General features: G+C 46.5%; 1 protein-coding gene across 1 annotated transcript in view; it reads left to right on the top strand.

The window, feature by feature from the left end:
- The window catches only part of LOC145359677 (aquaporin-9-like), a 61,515-nt gene that overhangs the window by 18,700 nt on the left and 15,368 nt on the right, over positions 1-27,447 (top strand). The window contains exons 3-4 of the mRNA XM_080214420.1: positions 20,326-20,463; positions 20,545-20,663. Coding sequence (XP_080070546.1) covers positions 20,326-20,463; positions 20,545-20,663 — 257 coding nt within the window. The remainder of the gene's footprint in view (positions 1-20,325; positions 20,464-20,544; positions 20,664-27,447) is intronic.

Below are 27,447 nucleotides of genomic sequence, written 5' to 3'. Positions count from 1 at the left end.
TGGAATTTCACCTGTTAACTGACCCTGTTATGTGATTTATCACAAGGATACAGGCAATCCAGTGAGTGAGAATGCTGGTGAATTTTCACTTGTTATTCTGTTATCCCGATATCCTGTTGAATCTAAGCACATCCATTTTTCCTTAGTGGAATGCATCCCACAATGTACTTCTCATGTCTGAAGAGTGTTGTGTCGGTTGTACAATACTAGAACTGCACGATTTATATCCATCTTCTTGTCATAATCTTGGTATATATAGTGGTGGACTTTTTCATCTGATCCTTTTGTTACGATTATGGTTAAAATGAGGGGCATCATTGCAGAGAGGTGGGCAAGTGGTTTAATGTGGCAGTGGAGGGTAAAGCCTACAAGTCCTCATAGTGGGTGACAAGGTGGAAGAGAGGATGTCCGGGGTTCACCAGATTCTCTATCTCACTCCTGTACTCCGTCTTGTCATTGTTTGAGATCCGACCCACTACAGTGGTGTTGTCAGCAAACTTGAAAATCGAATTGGAGGGGAATTTGGCCACACAGTCATAGGTTTACAGGGGGTATAGTAGGTGGTTGAGAACACAGCCTTGTGTGGATGATTGTGGACGAAGTGTTGCTGCCCAGTCCCTACGGGTCGTGGTCTGTGAGTTAGGAAGTTCAGGATCCAGTCACAGAGGTGCCAAGGCCCAGGCCACGGAGTTTGGAGATGAGTTTTGTGGGAATAACAGTGTTGAAGGCTGAGCTGTAGTCAATAAATAGGAGTCTGATATAGGTATCCTTGTTATCTAGCTGTTCCAGGGTTGAGTGCAGGGCCAGGGAAATGGCGTTTGTTATGGTGATAGGCAAACTGCAGTGGATCCAGGTAGTCTGGGAGGCTGGAGTTGATTTGTGCCATGACTAACCTTTCGAAGCACTTCATGATGATGGATGTCAGAGCCACCGGCTGATAGTCATTAAGGCACGCTGCTTGGTTTCTCTTGGACAAAGTGCCTTTGGAATGAATGTTGAAGAGGAAGCCCTCTTTAAAATTTTGTAAGCATCTCGATCTACCCTTTGTCCCTTGGCGTTGATGCTGCCCAGGCCTGGAGCTTCAGCATGGCATCCCTTGCTCAAAACAAAGTAGTATCCAGAATACCGTCAGCAGCCAGTAACATTTCACCCGCTGTTTCCGACCCAGTCCCGGGTGCCAGCAGAATCCTAATCAGGGAGCTATCAGTTGTAAGCTGACCTTGTTTCTGGGAAACTGCTGAGGAAGTGGCCAGTGAAAAGCATATCTCAACAGGTCTCAGTCTCAGGCCTTGTGGTGTATTATTGACCACACTCGAGCAATCATTGTGGCATTGGCAATTTGTTGTTTCACATACTTTACAAGGAGATTGAAAAAGGCCAAAGTCCACCCTTAGACCACTGATCCCTGTGGAAAGAAATTATTCACAGACTGAAAAATGGGACACCATCATACGGGAAAGACAGAATGGCTGCTTTAACCGCCAGATCGTAATACTGGGGGGGGAACAAAAGGGGCTACAACTCTTGCTGCTTTTGGATAATAAAGGTTGGCTAATGTCTGTTGGCTTATCAGCATGACAATAGGTTGATTGGCCATGCTAAAATTGCCCCTTAGTGTACGAGGATGCTTAGGTTAGAGGGATTAGTGGTTAAAATATGTAGGTATATGGGGGTAGGGCCTGGGTGGGATTGTGGTCGGTGCAGACTCGATGGGCCGAAGGGCCTCTTTCTGCACTGTAGGGTTCCTATGATTCTATAAATAAGGATAAAAGTAAGTTAAAAATGCTCAAATAAAAACAGGCAATGCTGGAAAAGCTCAGTAACCCTGGCAGCATCTGTGGAGCCAGGAACAGAGTTAACGATTGGAATTTTCTCCGGTGTAAATTCAGGCAGGAAGAGCGGGACACTGTCGCTGGGTCCACTGCTGGCTTTTCCCACCACATGTTCCGAAATGTATTATTTAAAAGGCCAGTCCCAGGATGTCACATTGGGGTGGGGTGATCTCTGAATGATCCCGTTCCACCAGCAAGCTCACCTTTCAAGAGATGGAGTTGCAGGCTCGGAGGGCCGAAGGGCCTGTTCCTGTGCCGTCATTTTCTTTGTTCTTTGACGCCATTCTTAAACAGTTCCCCCGTCTCAAAGAAATAAAAATGAAAAAAAGGGAGCCTCCCACAGACGTGGAGACTCCCCTCCCTTACGGAGACAGGGAACCCACCCCCTCTTCCCAATGGACACAGGGAGCCCCCTTCCCCCACGGTTACAGGGACCCCCCTCCTCCCCCCCCCACCCCCATGGACACAGAGAACTTCCCCTCCCCCCAATGGACACAGGGAACCCCCTCCCCTCCCCCACAGACACAGGGAGCCCCCTCCCCTCCCCCACAGACACAGGGAGCCCCCTCCCCCACAGACACAAGGAGCCCCCCTCCCCCACAGACACAGGGAGCCCCCTCCCCCACAGTCACAGGGAGCCCCCTCCCCTCCCCCACAGACACAGGGAGCCCCCTCCCCCACAGACACAGGGAGCCCCCCTCCCCCACAGACACAAGGAGCCCCCCTCCCCCACAGACACAGGGAGCCCCCCTCCCCCACAGACACAGGGAGCCCCCTCCCCTCCCCCACAGACACAGGGAGCCCCCTCCCCTCCCCCACAGACACAGGGAGCCCCCTCCCCTCCCCCACAGACACAGGGAGCCCCCTCCCCTCCCCCACAGACACAGGGAGCCCCTTTCCCCCACAGACACAGGGAGCCCCCACCCCCCACAGACACAGGGAGCCCCCTCCCCCACAGACACAGGGAGCCCCCTCCCCCACAGACACAGGGAGCCCCCTCCCCCACAGACACAGGGAGCCCCTTTCCCCCACGGACACAGGGAGCCCCCACCCCCCACAGACACAGGGAGCCCCCTCCCCCACAGACACAGGGAGCCCCCTCCCCCACAGACACAGGGAGCCCCCTCCCCCACAGACACAGGGAGCCCCCTTCCCCCACAGACACAGGGAGCCCCCTCCCCCACAGACACAGGGAGCCCCCTTCCCCCACAGACACAGGGAGCCCCCTCCCCCACAGACACAGGGAGCCCCCTCCCCTTCCCCCACAGACACAGGGAGCCCCCTCCCCCACAGACACAGGGAGCCCCCTCCCCCACAGACACAGGGAGCCCCCTCCCCCACAGACACAGGGAGCCCCCTCCCCCACAGACACAGGGAGCCCCCTCCCCCACAGACACAGGGAGCCCCCTCCCCCACAGACACAGGGAGCCCCCTCCCCCACAGACACAGGGAGCCCCCTTCCCCCACAGACACAGGGAGCCCCCTCCCCCACAGACACAGGGAGCCCCCTCCCCCACAGACACAGGGAGCCCCCTTCCCCCACAGACACAGGGAGCCCCCTTCCCCCACAGACACAGGGAGCCCCCTCCCCCACAGACACAGGGAGCCCCCTCCCCCACAGACACAGGGAGCCCCCTCCCCCACAGACACAGGGAGCCCCCTCCCCCACAGACACAGGGAGCCCCCTTCCCCCACAGACACAGGGAGCCCCCTCCCCCACAGACACAGGGAGCCCCCTCTCCCACAGACACAGGGAGCCCCCTTCCCCCACAGACACAGGGAGCCCCCTTCCCCCACAGACACAGGGAGCCCCCCACCCCCCACAGACACAGGGAGCCCCCTTCCCCCACAGACACAGGGAGCCCCCCACCCCCCACAGACACAGGGAGCCCCCTTTCCCCCACAGACACAGGGAGCCCCCTCCCCCCACAGACACAGGGAGCCCCCTCCCCCCACAGACACAGGGAGCCCCCTTCCCCCACAGACACAGGGAGCCACCCCTCCCTCATGGACATAGGGAACCCCTCTCCCCTCTCTCCTTGGATATAGGGAGTCCCCGTCCCCAAGGAACATAGAGAAACCCTCTCCCCATGGACAGAGGGAGCTCCCCTCCCCCACAGACACAGGGAACCTCCCCCACTGACATGGGGACACCCCCCACCCCCCTTCACACCATCAACTTCCCAGAAGGAGCCACCATTCCCTTCGCACTGCCCCCTGTACTTCCTGGGCACAGCACCGGGGGCAGCACCCAGGCACTGCCAGGGTACTTCCTGGGCACGATCCTCCACTCCGTACCCCCCCCCCCCCTCACCCCCTCCCACAGGAGCTGCGCTCACCTGTGCGTCCCCCTTGGCAGGTTTCCTTCGACAATCGAACAGGGTGATCCTGCCGGTGTGAAAGCCACTTTGTGATTCCCCATAGATTCTTAACCCTTGCCAAAAACGGGGGTGGAAAGTGAACCCTCCTCTCCAACATTCCAAGTCTGTACAGCTCTTATCCCGAGTTGTTCTGTTTTAATTTCAGATTTCCAGCAGTATTTTGCTATGTTTAAGTAAAATTCAAAGTGTGTCCTTCACTAATTCAAGCCTATGTATATTCCTGTCCCATTTAATTTAAAGGTTTTTTTTTGTCAAAAGCACTAACAGTGTATAGTGTAACAGTCGGTTTGCATTGCTAATATCTCAGAATGAAATCAGGATGGATCCCCCCCCCCACCCCACCCCCAAACCCATTTTGCTTCCTGCCTCCAAGATTATTGTCCCACAGATATTCCTCACAAACAACTGCTTCCATGGCTGAACCAATTCTGATGGCAAATTAATGAACCTGTAGTTTCCTGAGTCTGTGCACACACTCGTCCCCATTTTCTAAAAAGGACATAGAGCATTTGGAGAACAATTTCCTGATTAGCAGAGTGAGGGGACAGAGCCTGAGTTCGCCGGGGAGCCGGCTGCTGAGCTCCAGGGAGCGCCATTGTACGGGTGCTCCGATCTCCCAGTATACCCACTCCCCCCACAACGGACATGGGAACCACACACCACCGTGGATATAGCCAGCCCCCTGCTGATCACCATCCGTTCTCCAGAGTTCATTTGTTCCAACCCTGCCACCGATTGCCCCACCTGGCATAGTTCCCTCCCCTTCCTCGTCAATCGTGCCCCCAGCAGAGTTGTCTCCCCCCCTCCCCAGCTAACCGCACCCTGGACAGAGCTCACTCCCCACCTGCTGATCACCCACACCACAACCCCCCCCCTCCACAGAGTTCACCTTTCCTCCCGCCCCAGCATATTTCTTCCCATCCTGGCAGAGTTCCCCTCTTCCCACCTACACCAGCAGAGTTCCCTCCCTCCCACTTAGGCAGGGCTCCCTCTGTCATAGCTCCATCCCATTGGCTCTACCTAGCTCTGGTTCTGACCCCACTCTAGCTCTGCCCATTGGCACTGGCCCGGCACAATATCTGATGGGCAGTACAAGGGTGCCAGGTTGGCAGTGTCAAGGTGCCAGGTGGCCAGTGTCAGAGTGCCAGGCCGGCACTGCCGCTGACCACCCAGGGTCTTCAATGGTTTTCAATCCCCCTGTGATGCCATCAGGTCTGGTGCTCATTGGTGGGGATCATACCTGATTTTCACTGGGAAGAACCTCAGTTGGTGAGTAAATGTAAGTGAGCCCAGACAATAGCATCTGAGACTTTAAATCTATTTCGCTCCCTTTCTGGGCGCAAAGTCGATTTCGCTGGCAAAACAGTGCCGGTAGATCAGGAAGGTGAAAACCAGACGCAAAGCTGATTTTTCACAACCCGCCCGAACATACCTTACCTCACTGCAAGACATGCGGGACGAGGTGGTAAGATAATGCCCAATGTATGAGAAACATGCCACTTCCATCTTATCCAATAATTTCTGTGAGGAAGTAATCAATGAAAGTGTTAACTATTTTAAGATTATGCTTTTGAGGCAAGGCATCTTTTATAGTTCCTTGAACCTTTAAGGCACTAAAAACTCTTAATATGTTTTGTGACTATAGTTATCCACTCCCAAGAGTCTCCCTTTTTGACTCTAATCCCTTTTAAATCCCTTTTAAATTGTGTCTTCATATTTCTATATTCATTCATCACCTTTCTTCCTTCAGAGCTTTAGAGGCTGTTTCCCCAGTGCTTCATTCTAATTGAGATGTTTATCCATTTAAGGTCTCATTTGTTTAGTCTACACTTACTAATCCTGGGTATGTATTCACTCTGCATAATCGACTTGCTGCCTTAAAGGTGTTCCACTTGTTCTCTGCTGAAGTGTTATTGGACACCCTGACCTCTGTTCAGACTGGGTAAACCCTTTCTTCATTTCTTGAAATTAGCTTTTACAAACTTTGGGATAGAGTTTCCACTTCAAGCAAAGTTGCCACCTGGGCACAAATTGTACTCAAAATCGGGCTGTTTTTCCAAACTCGTTTGCCCATTACTAATCACAGAATTGCAGAACTGTTACAGCGTAGAGGGAGTCCATTTGGCCCATCGTGCCTGCACTAGTTCTCCAAACCGCCACCATGACTCCCTGCCATTTCCTGTAATCCTGCGCATTGTTTCTATTCAAGTAATCATCTAATCCAAGGGAACAATGCCAATCTCTCATTATAAATGTCGTTTCTCATTCCTGGAACCATTCTTGTAAACTTCTTCTGCACTGTCTCCAAAGCATTCACCTTCATCCTATCGTGTCACAGCTAGAACTGTACACTATATTCCAGCTGAGATCTCACCAGTGTCTTGTATAAATTCAGCATATCTTCCACAAACAGAAAACAACTGGACAGCGTAATAAAATGCAATCTTTTATTTTTTTCCTGAGCGTGACATATGTTCTGTGGCGTATTTCAGAGTGATAACCTGGTGCAGTTTCAATAATATAACTGAAGGTGGATTTTGCACAGAATACAAGTGTTTTTAATGAGTGCCTATTGCTCCATCTGTGAGGAATCAAAGTTGAAAATGACTTCATTGACATATATTAATAAATATATTCTTAAATTGTATATTTTTTTAACGCATAGAAACTTATAAATCACTACCTCACAACTGTTAAACATACAATAATTTCATCAGAATGAGGTATGGCATAATGGATAATACATGATGTATAATACATGGTAGATAATGCATGATGGATAATACATGATGGATAATACATGGTAGATAATACATGGTAGATAATACATGATGGATAATGCAGATTTGATAATACATGATGGATAATGCAGATTTGATAATACATGATGGATAATACATGATGTGTAATACATGGTAGATAATGCATGATGGATAATACATGACGGATAATACATGGTAGATAATACATGGTAGATAATACATGATGGATAATGCAGATTTGATAATACATGATGGATAATGCAGATTTGATAATACATGATGGATAATACATGATGTGTAATACATGGTAGATAATGCATGATGGATAATACATGACGGATAATACATGGTGGATAATACATGATGGATAATATATGATGGATAATACATGGTGGATAATACTGCCCAGTGGCGTCTTTCTGCACTGTAGGGATTCTATGATTCTATGAAGGGTCGTCAATCTTTGGAACCAGTTTCCCCAGAGAATGGTGGAAGCTGGATCATTGAATATTTTTAAGGCAGTGGTTGATTGACTCAATGGGTCCATACCCCTGGCTGAGCTATGACAGTGCTAAACCTCCCATTGCCATTCAATTCGGCACACTGGCTCAGAGAAAATAGAATACTTTCTCCATAATTAAAAAAAAGTTAAACAGTTGTGAATTAAAACATACCACAAATGTGTAGAATGAGGATTTAATTCCTTTTGCAAATCTTCCAAAGAAATATTGAATTGAGACGAGAGATTGGAGATGTGTTTTTCACACAGAGAGTGGTGGGTGCCAGGAACACGCTGCCAGAGGAGGTGGAGAAAGCAGGCAACATTCAAGAGGCATCTGGGTGGGTACATGAATAGGGAGGGAACAGAGGGCTGAGTAAGGGCAGAAGATTCTTTTTTAGTTTAGTCAGGGAGCAATGATTGGCATGAGCTTGGAGAGTGCTGTCACTGTTCTTTGATGCAATGTCAGGTTTCCCTAGTTCTGCACTTGATCGAGCAGGGAGACACATTGACTAAGATCTGATGGGCTCTGTTACACCCACTGTGCCCATACTGCCCAATTCTCCTGCATCTCCTGCATCCATGGATTGCTCTCAAGTTCACTCAGAGGGAAACCTATAAAAACCTATCTTGCTTTCAGGTGGTGAACTGATTTGTTTTGTGTTAAAGGGATTTGCTGTAAGGCTATCAGGCTCCTTAAAATGATTATATAAACTTTAGACAGTAACAGAGAGGTTTCAGCTGTGCACTTAAATGGATTTGCACAGGCTAAAGGTCACTGAAACCCAATCTTTACCATGTATTTTATGGCTGGCTGACAGCCCAATAAAATCCATTCACCTGAGTTGCTATCAGAAGGTTGCACTGATATGAGCTTTTACAAGGTAATTTAAAAAGATTGCAGTCAAAAATATCTTTTTACCGCTTGTTCATCAAATCCTACACTGCAAAAGAAGGCCATTCGGCCCATCAAGTCTGCACCGACCACAATCCCACCCAGACCCTATCCCCTATAACCTCACGCATTTACCCTAGCTAGTCCCCCTGACACTAGGGGCAATTTATCATGGCCAGTTCACTTAGCCCGCACATCTTTGGACTGTGGGAGGAATCCAGAGCACCTGGAGGAAACCCATGCAGAAGCAGGGAGAATGTGCAAACTTCACACAGTGACCCAAGCAGGGAATCAAACCCAGGTCCCTGGCACTGTGAGGCAGCAGTGCTAACCACTGTGCCACCGTGCCACCCTGTAGATTGGAGACCAGTAAATCTAAGCAAAGAGTACTTATGGGAATGAAATGTTTTTAAATAGAATCAAAACAGCAGAGGAGAGTAGAAAAACAAGAACCTTTTGCAAAAGCAACACTTCTTTATGTTATAGCAACAACAATGTGCATTTATATAGTGCCTTTCACATAGTAAAAAATCCCACACGGCTTCACAGGAGCATAACCAGATGTCAAGCCAAAGAAGCCAACAGAGCAGGTGACCAAATACTCGGTCAAAGTGGTTGGTTTTATGCGACATTGTCAAAGAGGAGGGTGCGGTGAAGAGAGGGGATTCCCTCCGCGCCCCCTATCCTGTGACCCTCTCCCTGTGAGCTCCATCCCGCCCCCTATCCTGTGACCCTCTCCCCGTGAGCCCCATCCTGCCCCCTATCCTGCAACACTTCATCCATGAGCCCCATCCTGCTCCCTATCCTGTGACCCTCGATCCGTAAGCTCCATCCCGCCCCCTCTCTTGTGACCCTCATTCTGTAAGCCCCATCCCACCTTCCCTCATCTGGTCTGGGATCCTCGTTGATCCTGTGGTTGGTGCGCTACCGACAACCTGTTGCTGATGGCAAAAAGGAGCTGTTGGCCTCAGATTCAGCAGGCTCTCTGTCACCGGGGTCCTTTATCCTACAGAAGGCCACTCACTGGCTACCTAAGTGCCTGAAATTTAGCCTCTGCTCTCAAACTGAAGGGATTCCACATCCATTGTTTGACCAGTTCTTCATTTGATTTGATTTATTATTGTCACATGTATGGGGATGCAGTGAAAAGTATTGTTTCTTACGCACTATACAGACAAAGCACATCATTCATAGAGTACATAGGAGAGAAGGAAAGGGAGGGTGCAGAATATAGTGTTACAGTCATAACTAAGATGTAAAGAAAGATCAATTTATATAAGGTAAGTCCATTCCAAAACCTGACAGAGCAGGGAAGAAGCTGTTCTTGAGTCGGTTGATACATGACCTCAGAATTTTGTATCTTTTTCCCGATGGAAGAAGGTGGAAGAGAGAATGTCTGAGGTGCGATGGGGTCTTTGAATATGCTGGCTGCTTCTGCGAGGTAGTGGGAAGTGTTGATGGAGTCAATGGATGGGAGGCTGGTTTGAGTGATGGACTGGGCTATGTCCACAACCCTTTATAGTTTCTTGCAGTTTTGGGCAGAGCAGGGAGCCATACTAAGCTGTGATGCATCTAGAAAGGATGCTTTCAATGGTGCATCTGTAAAAATTGGTGAGAATTGTAGCGGACATGCCGGATTTCATTAGCCTCCTGAGAAAGTAGAGGTGTTAGCGGGCAAGACCCCAGTAGGGCTGACTAAATCTTGTGTGTTATTTGCTGATTTGATTAATAATATGCTCCGAATGGAAATACATTTTTCTCCTGATTGATCAGGTTGCAGATTGACTATTTTAACAATGGTTGTGAGGTCTGAGGTTTAGTACTTTGATTACCATCAGAATATTTCAGGCTGTTGTGGACTCTTTAGATAAATGAAACTCCACAGCAGAGTCTTGTCGCATTAAGAAGCATCTGGCTAAATTGGGAACCACTCCCCAAACACAACCCATTGAATTTAGACAGTGGATACTGGTGTTCCCCATATTGTGCAAAGATTTCCATTGGGCTGGAGCCAAACAAACTGATTAAAATGGATGCAGTAACTATCAATTAAACTATGATTAACATTAAGATTAATCACAGTATTCATAGAATCCCTACAGTTCAGAAGGAGGCCATTCAGCCCATCGAGATTGCACCGACAACAATCCCATCTAGGTCCTATCTCCAAACCCCATATATTTACCCTCCTAATTTCTCTGACACTAAGGGCAACCTAGCATGGTCAGTCCACCTAACCTACACATCTTTGGACTGTGGGAGGAAACCAGAGCACCTGGAAGAATCCCACGCATACATGACCGACCAGCAAACTCCACACAGACAGTGACCCAAGGCCAGAATCGAACCCGGGTCCCTGGCGTTGTGAGGCAGCAGTGCTAACCAATGTGCTACCATGTTTAGTTGTGATAATGTTGTTTGACTGCTTGACAAACCAATTTTAAAGTGCTAACTTAAGACATTTCATAGACTTAACGAATAATGACTGACCTGTTGATAAGAGCTTCCATTATCACTGTATTTACAGAGTTGGGTGTAGAAATAAATCATTAAGATGTTTGGCTTAGGGCATCTTTCATAGTCCATTAATTACAGCAGAGCAGAGAGTGAACATGGAGGCTGCAGAATTAAGCAACAAAACATCAGGGTGAATTTTATTTATATCCTGCTAACTCCCCAAAAACTATCCTGCCCACTGCTGTTCCCTCCCCAACCCATCTATCATCTTCTCCTGTCTTCCAGGTGTTCCTGAGCCCCAGAGAGGAGCGGCAGGAATTCCTGTGACTGTAATCGATGAGCCTGTGATGCTAAATAGTGAGGCCTGATCACCAAAATCTCCCTCTGCTCGCTGGGAAAATCACTCATTGTGATTATATCTCTGGCCAGAGCAAAGAATAATGTCGCAAACTGTCATGGGAAGGCGATGGCCTGGTAGTATTATTACTAGACTATTAATCCAGAAACTCAGCTAATGTCCTGGGGACCCAAGTTCAAATTCCGCCACAGCAGATGGTGGAATTTGATTTCAACACAAGAAATCTGGAATTAAGAATCTACTGATGACCATGAAATGGCTTGGTGGCACACGGTTAGCACTGAGGCCTCACGTCACCAGGGACCCGCGTTCAGTTCTTGCCTCAGGTCTATGTGGAGTTTGCACATTCTCCCTGTGCCTGCATGGGTTTACTCCAGGTTCTCCGGTTTCCTCCCACAGTCTAAAGATGTGTGAGTTAGGTAGATTGACCCTTAGTATCAGGAGGATTAGTGGGATAAATATGTGTGGTAACGGGGATAGGATCTGGGTGGGATTGCCCAGGCTCAATGGGCCAAATGGCCTCCTTCTGTGCTGTAGAGATTCTATGTTTCTATAATTTCAGAAAAACCCATCTGATTCACTCATGTCCTTGAGGGAAGGAAATCTGCCGTCCTTACCTGGTCTGGCCTACATGTGATTTCAGAGCCACAGCAATGTGGTTGACTCTCAACTGCTCCCTGAACAAGGGCAACTAGGGATGGACAATAAATCTGGCCAGCCAGCGATGCCCATGTCCCACAAGTAAATAAAACTTTGACAGCAGTTACTTTTAAGATCCTTTTCTTTTAAACCTGGAGATATATTTCTAGCTCTCTGTCATTTAGCAGCTAAATATCCTAGCTGGCTTAGCCCTGGGCCAACCAGCTATGATTGGCTGACTGTGTGAAGAAGCCAATCTCACTGCATTGGTGAGGACCTAACTGGCAAAGCCATTAAGACAAGTGAGGTTGGACAATTGCATCCTGGCCTCACTAAGCATATTTAAATAAAGATTAAACCAGCCTCATGCCCGGGAAGGCTGATCACGGCAGCAGTTCAGGACCGGGAAGATTACGAGAGGCAAGAAACCGTTCTTTCACCTCTCTCATGATCTTACTGGCTTGCCAGGCCAATCAACCGGCGAGACGAGCTGCTAAAATCACCCCCAGAGACAAAACCAACACTGATTTTTTTAGTGGATGTTGAATATAGTAGGAGGACATCGCATCCACAAATACTAAATAAGGTTATTGCAGGGAATTATTCTGGGATATGACTTTATTGGGATAGATAAGAGATTATGGATATTTAACCTTAAAATAGTAAATATGATTGCACAATTAAGGTGAGATCAAGAAGTAAAGTACATCAGGAAGAAATTGAGGCATTGATGTTAAAAAAATGAACCTGTCACTGAAGTATTTGGCAGGGGTTAGTGAAGATAATAAAACATTGGAGTAAACCTGTACCAGGACTTTCACTGATTGTAAGTTGAAGCATTTCAAAACTGACACTCTATCAATTATTAGTGAAATCACGAGTAAGGGTTTGATACCTTCTCAGTGTATCAATACTGTGGTCCTCGTTCCAGTTTAGTGGCTCATCCGATAACACTCTCGCCTCTGAGGCCCAAGTTTCCAGCTTCATAATCCCGCTGCGGGGTACCAGTGCAAAAGTCCGCAGTCCCACTCCAGTGCTGGAGTGCTGTCTTTCTGATCGGATATTAAACCGAAGCTCTATTAGCCTGCCTTTCTGGATATTTTGAAGAAAAGGCGGGAGCTGTTCCCAGTGTTCTAACCAATATTGACACCTCAACCAACAAAAAATCATAGAATCCCTACAGTGCAGAAGGAGGCCATTTGGCCCATCAAGCCTGCACCCACTACAATCCCACCCAGGCCCAATCCCCATAACCCCACTTGTTTACCCTGCTAATCCCTTGACACTAAGGGGCAATTGAGCATGGCCAATCCACCTAACCCGCACATCTTTGGACTGTGGGAGGAAACCAGAGCACCCAGAGGAAACCCATACAGACACAGGGAGAATGTGCAAATTTCACACAGACACTCACCCAAGGCTGGAATTGAACCCTGGACCTTGGTGATGTGAGGCAGCAGTGCTAACCATTGTGTCACCCCATAACAAAAAAACATATGATATGGTCATTTAGGGAAGTTTGCTGTGTACAGAAATTGGCTCATTGATTTCCTACTTTGCAAACAGTGATTATTCTTCGAGAACTTCATTGGCTGTAAAACACTTTGTGATGTCTAGTAGTCATGGAAAGCACTATCTAAATGCATGCCCTTGTTTCATTTCCTTGTCTGCTACGCTGCTTCCTTTATCAGTCTCCAGCTTTTCACACAGTCACCTTAATCCCCCTATGGTGATGGGTGGCACAGTGGTTAACACTACTGCCTCACAGTGCCAGGGGCCCAGGTTCAGTTCCAGCCGTGGGTGCCCATATGGAGACTGCACGTTCTCTCCATGGTGCCTGGGTTTCCTCCCACATTGCGAAGATGTGCAGGTTAGGGGGATTAGTCGTGTTAAATTGCTCCTTAGTGTCCCAATGTATGGGTTAGTGGAATTAGCATGATAAACTAGTGGGGTCATGGGGTTAATTCCTGGGTAAGATGCTGTGTCAGGGAGTCAGTGCACACTCGATGGGCCTTCATCTGCACTGCAGGGATTTTATTATCACTGTGGCCCAACCCTCTGACATCGGGCAATCATAGTTCCACTATTATCTGTCAGTATACCTCCTAGAGTGGCTTCTCAGATGGAATCAAATTTCAGCCTCTTCTCCTCTAAGTACATCAACGATATCATTTTCCACTGGAGCACATGGCAACCATGTGATACAAGCAGCAACAAATTGCATTGATATAGCACCTTTAATGTGATGAAACACCCAAGCTGCTTCACAGGAGTATTAAAAATCAAAGTATGGCGCTGAGTGACATCAGCAGACATTGAGTCAGATGACCAAAAGCTTAGTCAAAGGGAGGGGTCGGTGTCTTAGAGGAGGAAAGCCGGGTAGGGAGGTGGAGAGAAGCAGGGATGGAATTCCAGAGCTTGGGGTCTAGCAATGGAAGGTAAAGCTATCAATGCTGACGGTGAATTAGAGAAATAGTGATATCTCAGAGGGTTGTGGGCCTGAAGGAGATTATAGAGATAGGGAGGGGGATGGTGGTGGTGGGGTGCAGGGGGAGGAGGGAGGGGGTGGTATAAAAATATTTAAAAACAAGAATGAGAATTTGAGAATTGAGACATAGCTTGACTGGGAGGCTGCGTAGGTCAGTGTGAGCACAGCGATGAAAAGGGGACTGGCTGCAAGTCAGGAGACTTGTCAAGGACCTCTCGGTTACAGAGAGTGGAATACGGGGGACCCGGCCAGGGGTGCATTGGAATTACTCCACAATCATTCCTACAGGCCATGGCATTGTGTCAGCTTTTAACATGTTTAACATTAAACACCCAATCCTTCCCCCCCTGCCGGGTCTGCCTGTTATGGACAATTCACTGTGGGAGCAGGCGCGCAGCCTGGGATTTCCCACCCTGTTGAATGGGGAACATGCGTTTACAACCTCTTGTCCATGTGCTCCCTGTGCCACTTCCATTGGCAGTGAGAGTTAGCCCCATATTTAAAAATAATATTTACTTCTGTATTTAAATAGTGAATATTAATACCTACAGTGCATGTTGCTGATAGCAACTTCCAAGTTAATGAAACAAGACAATAGTTCTTTAAGTTTCTTTTCATAGAATCCCTACAGTACAGAAGGAGGCCATTCAATCCATCAAGTCTGTACCGACCACAATCCCACCCAGGCCCTAACCCCATAATCCTATAAACCCTAGCTAATCCCCCTGACACTGAGGGAGAATTTAACATGGCCAATCCACCTAACCTACACTCTTTGGGCTGTGGGAGGAAACTGGTGCACCCGGAGGAAACCCACACAGGCATGGGGACAATGTGCAGACTCTGCACAGACAGTGACCGGAGTCTGGAATCAAACGCGGGTCCCTGGTGCTGTGAAGCAGCAGTGCTAACCACTGTACCACTGTGCCACCCCTCTATAGTGAAAAGACATTTTTCTGCATACAAATGATGCATTCATAGCATCTTTTGCAGACTGTTATTAAAGGACTCTGGCACAATATTCTCCTGCACTTGCCATGGTAGTCGAGGTCAGCAGAACTTATTGTTTTCTAAATGGGAAAATGCTTAGGAAATCAGAAACACAGAAGGAGTCATTGTTCAAGGTTCTCTTAAGGTTAATGTGCAGGTTCAGTCAGCAGTTAGGAAGGCAAATGCAATGTTAGCATTCATGTCGAAAGGGCTAGAGAAAAGAGCAGGGATGTACTTCTGAGGCTGTATAAGGCTCTGGTCAGAGCCCATTTGGAGCATTGTGAGCAGTTTTGGGCCCCATATCTAAGGACATATGTGCTGGCCTTGGAAAGGGTCCAGAGGAGGTTCACAAGAATGATCCCTGGAATGAAGAGCTTGTCGCAGGAGGAACGGTTGAGAACTCTGGGTCTGTACTCATTGTAGTTTAGAAGGATAAGGAGGGATTTTATTGAAACATACAGGATATTGCTAGGCTTGGATAGAGTGGACATGGAGAGGATGTTTCCACAAATAAGAAAAACTCGAACCAGGGGGAACAACCTCAAGCTAAAGGAATAATTCTTTAAAACAGAGATGAGGAGGAATTTCTTCAGCCGGAGAGTGGTGAATCTGTGGAACTCTTTGTCACAGAAGGCTGTGGAGGTCAGGTCATTGAGTATCATTGAGTATCTTTAAGACAGAAATAGATATGTTCTTAATTGATAAGGGAATCAGGGAAAAGGCAGGAGAATGGGGATAAGAAAAGAAAATCAGCCATGATTGAATGGCAGAGCAGACTCGATGGGCCGAGTGGCCTAATTCTCTCCTATTTCCTATGGTCTTATGGCCTTATTGTACTGCAATTGGATAATGGGATTCAGACAACTTGAACTAAAGCAGGAGTGCTTTTATTTCCACTGTGATTAACTGGATGAGCATCAGAAGTCAAAGGCTGCCATTTGACAAATCCCTCCGTAGCCTCTTCCCTCCCTATCTCTGTGATCTCCTGCAGTCCTCTGACTCTCTCAGATCTCAGCAGTCCCCCAACTACAGCCTCTCGCACATTCCTGGTTTTCATAGTTTCACCATTGACCTTCAACTGTTTGGACTCTTGGCTGTGGGATCCTCTCCCTAAATCTCACCATCACTTTATTTCTCTCTCCTCCTCTTTTGAGATGTTCCTTCTGTTCTAATATCTCCTTATGTGGCCCAATGTTAATTGTATTTTTTTGATAAAGCTCCAGTGAGGTGAGTGGGACACGTTACCATCTCATTTGTGCAATATAAATGGAGGTTGTTGTGACTAAATTATTCTAAACCTCTGGAGGGAATGGGATGGTGTCAGAGTGGTTAGCACTGCCGCCTCACAGTGCCAGGGACCTAAGTTTGATTCCAGCTTTGGGAGACTGTGTGTGTGGAGTCTGCATGTTCTCCCCATGTCTGTGTGGGTTTCCTCCTGGTGCTCCGGTTTTCTCCCACGTTCCAAAGATGTGCAGGTTAAGTGGATTGGCCATGGTAAATGGGTAGGGTTGTGAGGAGTGAGTGGAAGGTGAGCGGGTGTGGGGAGGGGATAGTGGTTGGGTCACATGTAGGCCAGGCCAGGTAAGGACAGCAAATTTCCTTCCCTAAAGGACAGTAGATTTCCTTCTCTAAAGGAACCAGATGGGTTTTTCTGACAATCGACAACGGTTTCATGGTCACCAGTAGATTCTTAATTCTAGATATTTTTTATTGAATTCAAATTCCACCATCTGCCATGGTGGGACTCGAACCCAGGTCCCCAGAACATTAGCTGAGTCGCTGGATTGGTGGTCCAGCGATAACACCTCTCGGCCATCACTTCCCCTCTGTTTAGAGGCATCCCTGGTCACTGCCTAAAGCAGGCACAAAGCCCTTAGGATATTCTACTGGGGGAACCAACACCCATTTGAAGACCCCTCTTCCAAATTGGCATGCCATCAGATAGGCCGCATGTACCCAGTTATCCAATTAGCACTACAGGCCATCCTAGTTGCAGGCCTCACTTGTTACAGACGGATTGGGTTTAATTTAGCCTTGGAAACTTTAACCCCAATTCTATTTTATGGAGCGAATTGCAGAGTTTAAAACCCGAGGTAGTTGAGAAATGGTGATTGGGTGGAGGAATACAAGGAGTTAAGTCAGGAGGCTGAGGCACCCATTCTGTTGATTGCCTGTCCCGGTGAGTGATCTGGACAGACTCCAGAGATCAGGGACAACATCTTGTTCCTTGGCTTCATTCCCCCAGCCTTTGTACCCAGCAGCTGGCAGCAATGGCAGGGCAGTGTCAGCCATTACCAATAGAGTAATACAGCAGTGTGGCCTGACCAGCGTGAAGGGGGTGATACATTAGAGAGACAGGTTTGAACAGGAGCGTGAGGAAACATCGAGTGTGATAAAGAGAGAGAGAATAAATAGAAAGAGTAGTGGGAAAAGAATGAAGAGATAAATGGGTGTGTCAGTGTGCATAGGTGAGTGGGGGGGTGTAGAGGGGGGGAAATACATTATATCTGGATATAATGAAGCCCCCGTGGGGAGGGGGTGGGGGGGGGCTTGGTTACAGGCTTGTCCCTTAGTCTGATGGATAAGTCAGACGTAGATTCAATTGAGTCTAAGTGCTTTGAGTGAATGATTTTCTCTGGATTCTGCCCTGGGTTCGTTCAGACAATGCCAGGCTGTTTAATTGCACTGCTTTAGCGAAGCTCAGCTCAGAATCCCAATTTTTGGGGTTCTTTTCATTCGCAGCTTTCACCATCATTCAGGTGCAGGGTATTATTGTCGCTGTCAGAATGCGGAATGGATCAGGGGATCCCGGGCCAACAGTCACAATCCTTGTTCCCCACAATTCAGAAACAAGCTCAGCTGAGCACTTAATGCCTCTCCCGAGTCCAGTGGGATCATTAACTTCATTTGCCAGAGATTCCATATTCATCTTGTGTGCCAAACCTCTCCTTCCCTCAAGGAGCTGGGGAACATTTATACACCAAGAGTGACTGTGACCAGAAACGTTCCAAAGGGAGAATGGTGCCATTTTAAAGAGACGCAGTGTTTTAATTTTATTGCTGATAGCGTTGTCTGTTCCCTTTTTGACTTTGAACTTTCCACATGCATTGAAAAGACACTAAATGGGTTCCATAAAGGCACGATTTAATATATAGTATTGAATTTTCATTCTTTTAGATCATTTGGAATATATACGATCTGGCTTTGGTTCATGTTGTAGTTGTTTAAGACTTTGGTTAGGCTGCATTTGGAGTATTGTATACAATTCCGGTCACCACACTACCAGAACGATGTTGATGCATTGGAAAGGGTGCAAAAGAGATTTACCAGGATGTTGCCTGGTTTGGAGAATATGGACTATGAAGAAAGGTTGAACAAACTTGGATTGTTTTCATTGGAGCATCGGAGGATGAGGGCAAACCTGATAGAGGTTTACAAGATTATGAGAGGCTTGGGTAGAGTGGATAGTCAGAGTCTTTTTCTCAGAGTCGAAGGGTCAATTACTCAGGGACACAGATTGAAAGTGAGAGAGGGAAGTCTAAAAGAGATGTAAGGGGCAGGTTTTTCACACAGTGGGTGGGTGAATGCTTGAAACGCACTGCTGGAGGAGGTAGTAGAAGCAGATTCTATAACAACGTGCAAGAAGCGTTTGATACACTGAGAAAGAATTTAGCATGGTCAATCTGCCTAACCAGCATGTCTTTCGGACTGTGGGAGGAAAGCAGAGCACCCAGAGGAAACACACACAGACATGGGGCGAACGTGCAAACTCCACTCAGACAGTGACCCTAACCGGGAATCGAACCCACTGTGCTGTGAGGCAACAGCGCTAACCACTGTGCCACTGTGTCACCCATATAGATTGGAATGTAAACTAGCAAGAAACATACAAACCGACGTAAAAGCTTCTTTAGGAATGTAAAAAGGAAAAGATTAGCAAAGTCGTATCTGGGTCCGTTACAGGATCAGGAAGTGAGATTGTTCCATAATGGAAGGAGAGACCAAGTTAGAGAAAGAGGCTTGTGTGAGACACGGGGAGAACGTGCAGACTCCACACGGACAGTGACCCAAGCTGGGAATCGAACCCAGGTCCCCAGCACTGTGAGGCAGCAGTGCTAACCACTGTGCCACCCACATGCCTATGATCAGCTGTGATCATATTGAATAGATGAGCATGGTCGACAAGTTATTTCTGTGCCCTTTTCTTGTGTTCCTGGTTCTGATATACTTGCCGTGAAGATCCGGATCTGGAATGAGGGCAAGAAGGAGGAAGGTCACAAGTTATTAACATGTCTGGTTAAAATGTTGTGGCTGTCCTGCTGGATTTGTCATTGAATAGTTAGCAGTGAGGCTTGTTCAAGAAGCAACCAGGAGAAATTCTTTGGTTCTTTGGGTTTTAATTTAAATATTGGGTGGGAGTGAATGTCCTTCACAAAATGTTTGATATTCACACTTCCACGCAGATCAATCATCTTTCCAACTGTCCTTTCTTAGACTTGTCTTGCTGCCAATGGGTTTAATACTTCTGAGCATTTCTTCAAGCTGCATGTCGAAATATTGGACCTTGCTCCAGTATGATTACTGTGTGGTTAATGTGCAATAACTTATAAAGAAATCATAGGATCCATACAGTGCAGAAGCAGGCCATTTGGCCCATCTGCACCGACCCACTATTCTTTTAATCTGACCCAAACCCTATCTCCGTAACCCCACATATTTACCCCACTAATCCCCCCAACTTGGGACATTAAGGGACAATTTGACATGGCCAATCCCAGCTGGCTTGCACATCTTTGGAGTGTGGGAGGGAATTGGAGCACCCGAAGGAAACCCACGCAGACATGGGGAGAACGTGCAAACTCCACACGGACAGTCACCCAAGGTTGGAATTGAACCTGGGTCCCTGACACTGTGAGACAGCAGTGCTGACCACTGTGCCGCATAGAATGTGATAGCGATCACTGGAAAATGTGACATGGAACATTGAACTATTACTATATCTAATATGTCTAATGTTGTTCTAGGGGCACATCTGAATCCTGCTATTTCCCTTTCTATGTGTGTGCTGGGACGGCTCCAATGGCTGAAGCTGCCCATCTACTGGGCTGCTCAGCTTATCGGAGCCTTTGTTGGTGCGGCAGCGGTTTTTGGAATTTATTACGGTAAGTCGGTCATTTTTCCATTTGCATTTGAGACATGGGAATTGCTGCCTGCTCCAATAAACTCTGTGTACTTCTCTTTAGATGCATTCATGGCTTTTGATGATGGGAACTTGGCAATAACTGGCCAAAATGCAACGGCACAGATTTTCTCCTCTTATCCAGCTCCACATTTGTCCTTTGCAAATGGCTTTGCCGACCAGGTAAAGATAAATGTCTCCAAACTAACCTGACACCTTGTGGACTGCTTCTGACGTGTTTTATTTCCCATTCCTTTATTCATTAATGCTGGAAGTATTTGTTGTCAGTCGCTCCCAGCCCTCTAGCACGGTGGCCCCAAACCTGAGAGCACTGGTCAGTGGAAAAAAGTATAATTACGTGTCCCTCGTATGTATCACAATTGACATTACATTATGATTTATAATATGTAATTCGCATCACAAACATCCTTGTGTAATGTCCGTTACTATTCTCTGAAGATGTGCAGGTATCTGTGCTGTGCCATGTAATCATGAGAGTGAATCATAAACTAAAAGAAATAGCTGCATTTTTAATACCCGTTGATATATAATTTAATTCTCATCAGCCAGAGGCTATGTGAGAAATGATATTCAAAACCGCTTGCGTACTTTGGGGTCCACAAAAGCTTTTGATGACAATTTCATGGTCCACAGAGGGTGGCATGGCGGTTAGCACTGCTGCCTCACAGCGCCAGGAACCTGGCTTCGATTCCCAGCTTGGGTCACTGGCTGTGTGGAATTTGCATGTTCTCCCCGTGTCTGAGTACGTTTCCTCCGGGTGCTCCAGTTTCCTCCCACACTCCAAAGACGTGCAATTTGGCCATGCTATCAGTGTCGGATGATTCGCAGGTTAAATACATGGGGATAGGACCCTGGCGGGATTGCTGTCGGCCCATGCCCGATGGGCCGAATGGCCTCCTTCTGCACTGTTGGGATTCTATGGTTCTGTGATAAAGGAGAAAGTTGGGAACCGCTGCTCTATCACTCTGTAGGGAATCCAAAGTTATGAGTGCAGCCGGTGGTGATGCATTTCTCTGATTTTCTCCTGCCTCCCGTATCCTCTGTATCCAATCAGAAATGTGGAACTCCAACCAATTTATGACTCAGTGGGATGAAACTCCAACATGTAGCAGCCTGCAATCTATTTTCCATTCTCTGGCTGCGAATTCTGCCCTGTGCAAATTAGCTGTCACAATTCCTACTTAGCAAAAGTAACTAGACTCAAAGTGTGAAGTATATTAACATGTGAAAGGAATGTGATAAATGCAAGGTCTTTACTGAGACACTGATGTTTCATCTATAAGCATCTCCCTGAAATATATTCAATAATACTATTGGCTGCCTCAATTTTTTATGATTTTTTAAACAAAGTTCTATTACAAAATGTTTTGATTTGAATCACGTATCATTCCATTTTGTAAATATTAACCTCTGATTTCTGACTTTTGAAGGAAAACTACAATAAAACAACAGTGGCTGGGTTTGTACAGAGCTTGAGTATTGATGAGAAAAGAGCTTTTGGGCAGGATTTTCCAACCAATCTCACCCCAAGACCAGAAAATCCCGCCCAAAGTCAATGGACCTTTGCATGATCCGGCCCCGCCTGCTACAGTTCCTGTGGCAGCTGGGACAGGAAAATGCTGTTGAAGTTTTTCACCTTACACACATCAGGAAAGTTCACGAGAATGCCAAATCTCAAACTGAACAACAATATTTGTCTCTGTGGGGTCGGGGATTCTTGTGAATCAAAAGATTTGACAATATGTTGCCCTTTTCCACCAAAACTCAATGAAAAGACTCATTAAAGTTTTGCGATACTTTTTTAATATCTGACATACAGCAAACACCATAAAGCATGATCAATTGTCCAAAAAAAATCCATCCAATTCACAATTCAATACATTGGAGCTAAAGTATGAAAGAGAAAAGGGAATTATTAAAACGGGATGATTTTCTAAGTATGCATTGATTGGAGGAAGCTTTACTCTCCGAGGTATATTGGAAAATCATTGCTATGTTGCCTTTGATTTTCTGTCCATTCCCAATGCTGGAATGCCATAAAACAATAGATAAGGGTCATGGGTGGAGGGGGGGACTGGTAAGGTTAAAATGGCAGCATGGGCTCATTGGGCCAAAGAGCCTGTTTCCCGGGCTGTTTTTGTTCTTGTTCTTTGTTCTTTGGTGTGAACTCAGAAAATTGACCCCAACATTGTTGCTCGTGCTGAACGGCAGATGAAAGAAACCCCCAGTGCGAGAAACAATTGAGGTAATCGACCTTAACCTCTGGGCATCAACACCATATTGTGACAATCACAACTGGGGGGGATGCGGCCGCCTTGAATCTGATGCAACTGGGGCTTGTCCGCAAGAACTCTATCGATGCAGTCACCAAGCAGCTCTAGTCATCAGAGATTTCATCGCAATTGTCTGGCACTTTAAAATTTTGCAATTCCATCACTTTCTGAAGCTAATTGGAAATTATGGCCCATTAATATGGTCACTGCAATTCATGCCAGTAGGCACTGAGCTCTGGGCTGACACAGTGCACAATATCGATGGCACCACATTGTGTGACTTTGAGCGCCGAGAATTTGGGCAAGGCTGAAGAATTTCTTTAAATAGACGTCCCAGTAATGTGATGGATTACTGAATAAATGGTCCAATCTCTCTACTCCTGGTCCAAACGAGGGAGACTTATAATTGAATTGAACCAATTTACTCCTGTATACTCCCTGCTTCAAATTGGTTGAGCATTTGCTCTTGGTCCCCTGGGACTTAGTGTAGACGGGCTGATCTGCCAATAGGAACATTATTTCCAGGCAAGTTATAGAGCTAAAGAATTCAGGAAGCTTTTCAAGTTGCCGGTTCCCACTGAAGCAATCCCCACACATATTAGAATGAGATTAGAGAGATACGATTCCTGGAAGGGATTTTAGTTCAGCCGGGCAGTATGGTTGGTGCAGCCTTGGTGGGCCGAAGGGTCTGTTCCTGTGCTGTAATTCTCTATTTTCTTTGTTCTTTGTACTTCAGAGCATAGCCTGCTCAGCACAGTAAATACACCAATCAGTTGAATTCCTTAACTTGGCATTATGGTGTAAAATCAACCACTGAGTTTAACTGCAGTTGACGTTGTGCCTTGCCAGCTGTAACTGGCAGCTGGTCACCTGTTGCAGAGCTGATGCAGAGGGTCCAGGGTGTACGAAGAGATGGGAGAAGCGACAGAGAGGAGACACAACCTTCCTGCTTCTACTCATCCTCCCGAGCTGTCAACATTGACTTTGAGCAAGAATTGTCAAAGCAAGTGACGGCAGACAGTCTGGGAATGAAGAGGAATAAGTCTGCCTCCCAAGCTGCCAGTCTATGGTACCACCTATTCCACTCTGCGCCAGCGAGACATGGATTGTAAACCAACGTCATGCCAAGAAGATTACCCACTTTCACTTTGGAAAGTTCTGAAGGTCAGATGGCACAACAATATACCAGGCACCACAGTGCACACCCGGTATGGTAAGCATACTGAGATAATCACAACTGAGTTGGGCTAATCATGTAGCCAGAATGTCTGACACTCACTTACCGAGATATGGAGATGTTGGTGTTAGATTGGGGTGGACAAGATGAGAGGCCACATAACACTGGCTGTTAATCCAATAGGTTTATTTGAAATCACAAGCTTTTGAAGCGTTGCTCCTTTGTGACAAAGACCACTTACTTACCAAAGCAATTCTTCTTTGGGGAGGTTGCGTTTGGGATGTACTTTCTGGGCAGCCAAAGGAGCTCTGCAAGGACACTCTGGATGCCTCACGTAGGAATTTTGATATCAACTTCAAGTCCTGGGAGAAACTTATCCAGGATATCTGTAGCTGACACAACCAAATAAAAAGCAACCCGGGTGTCCTTTGAATGCAAGTGCATATCAAAGACAGCAAGGAAACTCAAGAGAGGAAAACTCAGGCCTGCAACTAGTCCAAAACTCACTTGTCTGCTCAATCCTGCCTTATTGAATTCCCTGCCCAGTGAAGCAGTTGAAGCTACCTCATTGTATGTTTTTAAGGCAAGGATAGATACATTTTTGAACAGTAAAAGAATTAAGTGAGTGCACGGGTAAGTGGAGCTGAGTCCATGAAAAGATCAGCCATGATCTTATTGAATGGCGGAGTAGGCTCGAGGGGCCAGATGGCCTAGTCCTTGCTCCTAGTTCTTATGTTCTTATTGGCAGCAGGAACTTCTGGGAGCTTCAGTCTTAACTCAGCAGGACCTGATCAAATACTCCAGATGATGAGCACAATCTTCTAGGATGAACAAGAGAGAGACTTTGACTCACCTTTTTAGGAATAAGTCATGAAGATTTGAAGAATCAGACCCTCCATTCTCCATGGTTCCAGCTACGAAGGGAAAGTATTCAAGGATGCAATATCAAATCATGCTACCATCGTCCAAAAAGAACATTCTTCCAATTTTTCAGTGAACATTTTTTGAAATAATAGTAGTCTACTCACCATCGATCTCAGCTTGTATTGGAAAAATAATCAGCACAATCTCCAAGATCCTTGTCCGGCAGACCAACCATCACATTGGAAGCAAGTCAGTATCCCTTAACTCTGAGAATGTGCCACAGTGCCTGTTTATTACTCAATTCCAGAGTATCTTCATTGATCCATCATATATTTTGATTAATATGAATATGTTTTGGGGCAATAATGATTACTTGATTTAACTTTCATGGCCAAAGTCTCCCATCCTCGCTCGTGGCTGGGATTTCCCGGTGCTGCTGAAAATGAATGGGAGTTTTATCTGGAACGCCAAATTTTCCGTTCCCACTCCTGCCATAGACAAGAACAGAAAAGCCTACCCCACATGTTTAACGCAAATCATTGCTTCGTATTGTTATAAAATGTTTTCTTGTATAAAAGGCTTTCTTGGTCATTTCTTTGTCCAGCGCCTCACTTTTAATTGAACAATCATGGTACTTTTATTGACATTTTATGAAAGTTTCACATGAATTCCAGCTTGTGTGCAGCTATTGAAGAAAGTTTGGAAACAGTTGTCCCATATGGTCTTGTTTTTCCTTGAATCCTGGCTCCACTTAATATTAATGCAGCATGTGAGTTAGATCGTATCATGGCATCATTTCACTTGCATGCAATAATTGTAAATCTTCACCACATTTGACAAAGATCCTCTTTTCATGTCTCATGTCTTAGCCTCAGTCTCCTGGGGTAGAATTCCTTAGTGCAGGGGCAGAAACGTTTGTTGTGAAGGAAGTCCTTATCTCACGGACAAGCACAAGCTGCTCATGGTTTGAATGAGCGGAAGACAGTAAGCCATTCTTGCCCAATTTTCAGCTAAACATTTTCGTCCGACCAAGATATTGGTTGGTTTTAGTGAGATTATTCGGCAATGATCAAATTGGGGACCTCCCCATCGGTATATCTTCCAATCCAGCCAAGTGATACATTCACTAATGAAACTTCTGAGCATTGGGAATAATTGCCACGTAGTGACAGGTGCCAATATGAAGCCAATGATAGAGGGCTCTACACCCACCTAGACAGGCAATCTCGGGCAGTCTCTAATGAATCAGGGTAGTCATTGGTGTAAATACCATGGCGTAAAATGGCATCTGGACAAAATTACAGATTAACACTGGGCAGCACAATGGCCGAGTGGCTAGAACTGCTGCCTCACAGCGCCAGGGACCTGAGTTCGATTCCCAGCTTGGGTGACTCTCTGTGCGGAGCCTGCATGTTCTCCCCGTATCTGTGTGGGTTTTCTCTGGGTGCTCCGATTTCCTTCCACAGTCCAAAGATTTGCAGGTTAGATGGATTGGTCATGCAAAATTGCCCCTTAGTGTCGGGGGATCAGTGGGGTAAATACGGGAATAAGGCCTGGGTGGGATTGTTGTTAGTGCAGGCTCAATGGGCCAAATGGCCTCCTTCTGCACTGTAGGGATTCTATGAAAATGGATTTAATTGACTGCAGCACACGGAAAGTGGAATGTATTCTTTAAAAGGATGTTTAGTCTAGATACCACAGCATTACAACTACAGGGATCTCAGAGACTATTAATTCAGAAACTCAGCTAATATTCTGGGGACCCGGGTTTAAATCCCACCAGATGGTGGGATTTGAATTCAATAAAACATATCTGGAATTAAGAATCTACTGATGACCATGAAACCATTGTCGATTATCATAAAAACCCATCTGATTCACTAATGTCCTTTAGGGAAGGAAATCTGCCATCTTTACCCAGTCTGGCTTACATGTGATTCCAGAGACACAACAATGTGGTTGACCCTTAGCTGCCCTCTGAAATGGCATAACAAGCCACTCAGCTGTATCAGTGTTTCAAGAAGGCAGCTCACCACCATCTTCTGAAGGGCAACTAGGGATGGGCACTAAATGCTGGCCAGCCAGTGATGTCCATATCACACAAATTAATAAAACAAGAGACAGGGAGACAGTGCCTAATTCATTTACCTCTCACTGCTTTGCTGGAGCTTTCATCAATCTTTGCATCATTCTTTACACAACAGCATTTGCACCAAGCGAGTAGCAAAAAGGACAGATCATCAGATCTCTACGTTTGCCTCAAAGAAACTGAAAGGCAGAAGGAAGTCCAGTCTGAGTGTGCCAGCAAGCCAGGAATATCACTCAGTCCAACTGCCAACTCCCTCCCCTCGCAGACTGAAGAGCAGCAAGAAATCTGACCAGGGCAGATAATGTAACAGATTGGATAGTCCTCCTTCCCTTCGCTGCTAACTCTGTACACCAGCGCACTTGTTAAAATAACATACGCGTCTAACCAACCTTTCACAATGCATCCTGGATAATAGAGGACCGAACGGTTTTTGCACTGTGCCCACTCATCTCCCCTAACAGCACATTCTTACATAAAGAACAATGAAACCCTTTCAATCAGTCAACATCCCATATCTCCTTCAGCGATTCCATGTCACTTAGC

This window comes from Carcharhinus amblyrhynchos, chromosome 28, assembly GCF_965287045.1.
Source record: "Carcharhinus amblyrhynchos chromosome 28, sCarAmb.v2.hapA, whole genome shotgun sequence".
Classification (NCBI taxonomy): domain Eukaryota; kingdom Metazoa; phylum Chordata; class Chondrichthyes; order Carcharhiniformes; family Carcharhinidae; genus Carcharhinus; species Carcharhinus amblyrhynchos.
This window is presented reverse-complemented; position numbering and strand designations above follow the sequence as displayed.